This window comes from Sminthopsis crassicaudata, chromosome 2, assembly GCF_048593235.1.
Source record: "Sminthopsis crassicaudata isolate SCR6 chromosome 2, ASM4859323v1, whole genome shotgun sequence".
Taxonomy (NCBI): domain Eukaryota; kingdom Metazoa; phylum Chordata; class Mammalia; order Dasyuromorphia; family Dasyuridae; genus Sminthopsis; species Sminthopsis crassicaudata.
In genome coordinates this window covers 147,468,509-147,475,779 of record NC_133618.1, presented here as the reverse complement: position 1 = coordinate 147,475,779, position 7,271 = coordinate 147,468,509, and the positions used below count along the sequence as shown (strand labels likewise).

At 42.1% G+C, this 7,271-nt stretch overlaps 1 protein-coding gene across 1 annotated transcript in view; it reads left to right on the top strand.

Annotated features, from left to right (window-relative positions):
* Nucleotides 1-6,929, top strand: part of ELP3 (elongator acetyltransferase complex subunit 3) — a 93,042-nt gene extending 86,113 nt beyond the window's left edge. The window contains exon 16 of the mRNA XM_074287592.1: nt 6,532-6,929. Coding sequence (XP_074143693.1) covers nt 6,532-6,608 — 77 coding nt within the window. The 3' untranslated portion in view covers nt 6,609-6,929. The remainder of the gene's footprint in view (nt 1-6,531) is intronic.
* The last annotated feature ends 342 nt before the right edge of the window (nt 6,930-7,271 follow it).

Below are 7,271 nucleotides of genomic sequence, written 5' to 3'. Positions count from 1 at the left end.
ATGAGTTTTTAAAAAAAATATTTAAATCACAAATCCAAATAGAGCTTGTTGTGCTATGTGGTATGAAGCATGGGCACATTTGGGTTTTGGGTTTGGATTTGTGTGGGTGTGTGTGTTTGTGTGTGTGTGTGTTTTTTTTTTTTTGTTTGTTTGTTTTTCAGTTTTTATAGTAATGTTTGTTGAATAGTGATTTCATTTCCAGTGCATTTAAATGTGAACTTATCAAACACTAATTTTTTGCATAGGGTTTATTATCTGTTCCTTTGACTTGTTTCTCTGCCCTTTTTCAAGAGCCAGGCAGTTTTTATGTACCGGGACATTTTGAGATCTGATAATGATACTTTTCCTGCATCATTTTTTCTTGAGGTTCTTCTCCATTTATTTTAAAATTTTGTTGTAACTTCATGTAAAATAACATCTAAAGATGTTGTATTAAAACTGTAAGTCATTTTGGAAATTATTGATGTTTTTACTGAATTGGTTTGGTAGAGCCATGACCAGGAACATTCAGATTATCTGCTTTTATCAACAGTTACTCTCATCAGCTGATACTCTGCTTAGACTTATTCTTCAGTGGTTAACCAAATCCCACCCCTCTTGCTTTTTCACTCTTAGCAGTACAGGATTCCTGACTGCCTAAGAGCAAAACACCCCTATTCCCAACCCCCTACTTATCATTTTCTTATCCACATCCACCTCAACTCTACTCTGTCAAGATCCCATTATAGATATGCCTACCCTTTCCACTATATAGAAAGTCCATGGAATCCTAATTTTAAAAGGTCCTTTGTTGGCATCCCTCTTCCTCTCATGTGGCACTAATAGAAACCTAGCTGACACTGCCTCCTTGACCATCCTTTCCAGTGCTGGCTCTACTTTCTCTATATCCCCAGAGTGCTGATCACGTCATTCGTTCCCCAGCTCCTCTTCCAGACTTCCCTCTACTCCTTTGAGATTCAATCTACCCAACTTTTTCATCCACTCCAGATCCCAGTGTTCTCTAATAACATCCTCTGCCTTTCTCATTGAAGCTAAGCCCTAGTCACAGTATCCTTCACCTCAGTTCTTGCTCTCATTCCAAAGTCTTCAGTCTGCTTACCACTCCTCCCCTCCACCTCGGGCTCACTCAGGCACATGAGGCAATAGCTCTGATCCTGCCTCCACTTGACAAGTGTCATTCACTCTGTGATTAAGGGCCCCAAGCTCCTTTATCCCTTCATGACTGGAGCTCACTCTCTGGCCTGCTGCCTTACTCTTTCTAAAGTCAGTCAGTCAGTAAAGAGGAGTCGCGCCAGGCCCTGGCCTTAAGCCCTGAGTGACAAAAAAGGCACGGTCTGCTGGGGGCAGGCAAACGAGTGGTCTGGAGAGTAACTGGAAACACTGGGGAACTTAGGAGGGAGAGCATTCCAGGCTTGGGGAGAAGGCAGGAAGGAGGCCCAGAATCGGGAGGAAGGACAGCAAGAGGTGTGACTGGGCTGGTGAAGAAGGCCAGAAAGGAGAAGGAGGGCACTGGGGGCTGCAGGGTCAGACTTGGGCTTTAGGCAGATCACTTTGACACCAGAGTGGGGGGTGGACTGGAGTAGGCAGTTGTGGCAAAGGAGCCGGGCAGTCCAGGTGTGGAAGCAGGAGGGTCTGCTCAGGCTTCTGGCAGTATCAGAATAGGCCTGTTTTAAATGTGTTAGAAAGTGTCAACTTTATGACAATATTTGGCAACAGATTGGATCCCGGAGTGACAAAGATGACACGTAGATTTAGAGCCTCGGTGAGGATAGTGGTTCCCTCAGCATAGTAGGAGACCCAGGTCTAGGAGAAATGGACAAGCTCCATTTTGGATATGCTGAGTTTAAGATGTCTACTGGACATCTGGTTCAAGATGTTCAGTAGGTAACTGGGAAATTCTGGAATGAAGGTCAGCAGAGAGGTTAAGGAGTAGCCGAGTAGATTTGAGAATCATTAGCAGATAGATGATTGAAGCTGTGGGAGCTGATGAGATCACCAAGTGATTTAATATAGAGGGAAAGAGGAAGGGTGGACAGGAAACTGAAAAGGAAGACACATGGATAGGAGGAGAGCCAGGGGACAGCAGGGGTACACAAATCTAGAGAATCATCAGGAAAGTGATGGTGACTTCCAGTTTCCAGGACTGCAGAGAGGTCCTGAAGGATGAAAATGGAGAATAGGTCATCAGAGCTGGCAATTAAGGAGTCGTCAGGAACTTTGGAATTTCAGCTAAATGATGAAATTGGAAGCCAGACTCTAAAGGATTAAGAAGAGAGTGAGAGGAAAGGGAGTGGAGGCACCTCTTGTAAATCGCCTTCTCCAGTGTAGCCATAGAAAGGAAAAGATACAGGAGGATTACTAGCATAGGTAGGTGGCTCAGAGGAGGAGGAGGAGGAAAGCGTGTTTATAGACAGTAGGGAAGCTACCAGATGAGAGGGTGAGACTGAAGATAAGTGAGTGGGGTGATACAGACGCCAGTTTGTTGGAAGAAATGGGATGGGATCCCTTGCCTCACACTTGGAAAGTAGTTTTCCCGTTCCTTTAGGCAAACATTTATTAAACAAACATTTATTAAACACCTCTGGGGTACAAGGAAAAGTTGCTATCGTGTCTTTTCCTGTAGACAGGCCATTCTAAGAATGGTGCAAAAATAGCATTAATTAATAAATAAATAAATAAATAAATAAAAGACCTTTGCAATGGCATTTATTATGTTTATGACCAGTTTGTTTCCAGATCCTGATCAAAAGTCAATATTAGCTTTATTTTACTTACATATATACAAGAAGTTCCACTAAATAAAGTACTGCTACTTGTTCAAATTATAGTCAGGAGTGAAAAGTTAGGGACATGTTTGAGTAGCATGATATTCCTTTATGATTGTGGGAACCTGATCCTAGGTAAGTATTAGTTCTCTTTGCCTTCTTGATGCACTTGCTTTGAATACCAAGATGTGTTTTGACTATGTCAGCTTCAAATTACCATTCATTCCCTGTCCTCTCTTAGCTTTTGTGTAATAAGAGATGAGCTGGGTTATACAGAGCATTCAGCATGCACAGCCACCCAACAGCCTGAATTGACTGATGAAAACTGAAGAGGTTAATTGAGAAATCTGTTGCTTATTCCTTTCCCAGAATACCTATTCTCTGTCCTTAGTCATAGCAATTCAACTAGGAAAGTTATTTCCTCAGTAAGTCACCCAGTACAGTACAAAAATATCTGACAGGAAAATACAACTCTGTTCCCCTTTGGTTTAGTTTTAGTTTTTAGGTTTTTTAGCCTTTGATCTTATTACTTTTTCCTAGCCTTGCTACTAATAGATAGGCAAAGTCTACATTTTAGCAATATGTTGAATGAAGTTGTGGAAATTTATTCATTCATAATAGCTGAATTTGGATGTACAAAGTATAATATTATTAATAAACTTTTAGTATTTTAATAGTTGGTCCAGGAGTTGGTGGAAGAAAGTGTCCTGTAGAAACCATTGTATCTGGGGCAAGATGAATGAGATACATTCTCAATTGGGGGAGAGGGGAGGTGAGGAAGAAGGGGGGAGGAAACCAAACCTTAAGACATCGATATGAAAGTGAGAAGATGATTCACCTCTTATGGATCATCTGGCATCTTTCAATCTAAACCAAAAGAGTTTGTAATCAATAAAAATTCATTTACTGAGCACTGATACACAGACATTGTATTATGCACTAAGCATAGATAGAAAGGTTTAAACAGCTCTTGCTCTCCAGTAGGGAAACAAAGTGCAAACAATTATTATATATATTACAGTATAAATTGGAGGGCAAGGTACTAAAAGTGGGAGATACTGGGGAAGACTTTACAGAATGTGAGATTAAGCCCAGTCTTGAAGAAAGCCAGAGAAATGAAGTGATAAAGCAGAGAGTGAAAGCATATCAAGTGGGGAACGGCTGAGACAAAGGCACAGAGAAAGGAGATAGAGTGTCATGGAGAAGAAAAACAGGGTGGCTATGCTGTCACATCTGTGTCCTGTGGGAAGAAGCTTTACATGCCTCTGGGTGTTTGGTCCTGGAAGTCACCTGGAGATGCGTGGTCACAGCCAGCCTTCAGAACAGGCCGGGGCTCTGAGAGGAGAATGGAACAAGGAGAGATGAGGCGGGAAGCCGTCAGAAGGGCACAACATAGGCGAGAGAGAGGAGATGCTGAGTAAGACAGGATGGCACAGGCATTCCTGACGTGGAGTCCGTTCATTTGGTTTTTAAAAATACTTTGTCCCATCTCAGCATTCAGCTTTCTTTCTATCATGCATTTAAGCACATTGCTCCGAGAAGGCGTCCGTGGTTTTTACCAGAATGCCAGAGGGACCCAGGACACACAGACAAAATGAAGAACCTTGTTCTAAAGGGAGAAGAGGGAGGGGCCAGGATAACCACCCACACCTAATCAGCAGCCATGAAATTCGTAAAGAACCAGCAAAGATGACTGAGGAGTAGGGAGTGAGCGCACTGGATGGGAGGATTGACGGCAGCCCTGCTTCAGAGTGATCAGGAAGCGCTGGATCTGGGGAAAGGCCGTCAGGCCACTGACCACCTCACAGCGCCTTCCTGCAGTCTGGGCTCCTGCAAAGGCCAACGTGCTTGGGCTCAGGAGGGAGGCCGCCAGCTGCCCCCACCAAGGCTGACGTCGGGCTCCTGAGGAGGGACAAGGGCTCTAAAGGGGCAGGAGCAGGCTTTGTGGAGCCTCTTTCCTGATCAGCAAGAGGACAGAGAGACAGTGGCAGAAACTGACTGGCACTTTTTTAACCATCTCATTTCTGCTCATTTCCAGTGGTGACTTAAGTCTCTAGGATCTAGTAGCACAATTTTTTTTTTTTTTATGATCTCCAATAGAATTATGGAAAAGAGGTCACTTTATTATTTCCAAAATTACAAACATTTCGATTTTAGATAGTCCACCTATTAAGTTAGGCCATTACTATCTTGGATAGTAGAGGGACAGAGAACTGGGTCTAGAACTGAATAGACTGGGCTGCTTTGGGGAAACTGCAGTGTTTCAGTGTTCACAAACTGCTCCTTGCAGCAGAAGTCCATTTTTTTTTCCCTAACACCAGTATCCTCTCACTGTTGTTACATGACTCTGAATTATGAAATGTCATGACCTCAGAAGAAACAAAATTGTGGTGACCTAAGGGGCAGTGGTTGCTTTTGTGTTAAGAATATAAATTATAGCATGTCCTCAGTGATGACTTAGACATGAACAAGGAGGTATAAGAGAGGTATTTCTGGGAAAAGGCGAGCCATTGATATAGATTGAGGACTAATAGATGGAGAGCCTGAGTCCTGAACTGCTATCTCTGTAGTAGTAAAAGAAAACATTGGGCAGCTCCCTTATGGGGAGTTTACAAAAAGACTAGAAAAAGAAGGTGTGGGTAGATTTTCATTCACATGGGCAGAGGGATTGCCCACCTAAGAAGACCATAGAGCTAGTTAAAAGTTGTCTCAACTACCCTCACATTCAGTTAAACAGAAAAAACAAATTGAGAAAACCAGCATTTTATTTTCCAAGTTTTACTGCTTTGAACCACAGAAAATTCCCTTTTTTTTGAGAAGGGATAACGCGAATTTAGCTTATTATTGGCAAGTCCATCCCCAGATATTATATATAATTAATCCCTGAAAACAGTTTGTTTTCCCTTTAAATATAATAGCAATAGACCCATTTTCATGAAATTTAAATTGATTGTTTTTCTCTTCTATCAAGTAATGTTGATTTCCTAACAAGACTCCGTGAGATTTCCCATGAGATATATACCAGGGTGAGGATGGGAATGGGAGAGTGCAGAACCTTGATCTTATTCCTCTTTGCATCTTCCCTAGGACATATTGCAGTGCTTAGTCCCCAGGAGACACTTAATAAATGCTTATTAAGGGGCACTGTGGGGCAGCTAGGTGTCTACGTAGGTAAGAGTGCCGTCAGCAACACTCGGCTTCCTGAGTTCCAATGTGGCCTCAGATGTTTGTTAGCTGTGGGATCCTGGGTGAGTCACTTTACCCTGTTTGCCTCAGTTTCCTCCTTTTTAAATGTGCTGGAGAAAGAAAGTGGCAAACCACTCCAGTGACTCTGCCAAGAGAACTCCAAATGGAGTCACAGACAGTTACAACTGAAAAGACTGAACATCAGAGGGAACACTATGTATGAACTGCTATTGAATAAGTAAATGGTATTTTATGGGAGATGGCATGGTGCTTGGGAAGAGCTTTGGCTCTAGAGGCAGAGCCCCGAACTTCACTTTCCATGTGTGACTGAGGACAGATTGCTTCACTCTCTAGGCTTGATTAAAAAGATCACCAATGTAAAACCAGAAGAGATTAGAGGTTAAATTGTCCAGTACCCCCAAATGAGAAGGGCAGCTTGCTGACAGATAAAGTCGTTTTCAGATCTAAATCTGTGATCTTCTGACGTACTTAGCATGAGACTTCTTTCTGAGTCTTTAGCCTCTTATTAAAGAAAAACGTATTAGAACTAAATCTACCTAATTTTTCTGCTTCTTTACAGGAGTTGGCACCAGGAATTACTACAGGAAGATTGGCTATGTGTTAGAAGGACCTTACATGGTAAAGAAGTTGATCTAACATCCATCTTTATCTAGGATGCTTATGGCAAGAAGTATTAACTAAATTTACAGTTATAAGAAAGAAGATACGGGAGAAACAAGACTACTGAAATCAAAAGGAAGTTTTCTCTCATTCCCAAAAAACAAAACAAAACCAATTTGGCAATAAAGGTCCATTTTGTAAGCACCGATTCTCAGAAATTTTTGATAATCTGCTTAGACACTTGGCCCAGTGACACCGAACACCTTTGCCTTAACCTCTGGGCCCGTTTTTCTCTGTGGCAAGATTTATTAAATTGAGCTATTTTTGTTTAACAATAAAGCTTCAGTTTTCATCAGAGAATGAGAATTGTTTTTCTTCTAAATCTGCTGAGACATTTGATTCTCCCTGTGTATTTGCTAGCTTGGTTTTGGCCTTGTTAGACCAGTGGTCTCCGATTTTTTTTTTATCTCACATCCTTAGCACAAAATTCTTAAAGCTTTCCTGCTACTTTGTTGTTGTTTGGTCGTTTTCAGTCGAGTCTCACTTCATGACCTCAGTTGGGGTGTTCCTGGCAGAGACACCAGAGGGGTTTGCCAGTTCCTTGTCCAATTCATTTTACAAATGAGGAAACTGAGGCAAACAGTTAAATGCCTTGCCCAGGGCATGGTTAGCAAGTGACTGAGGCTGGATTTGAACTTG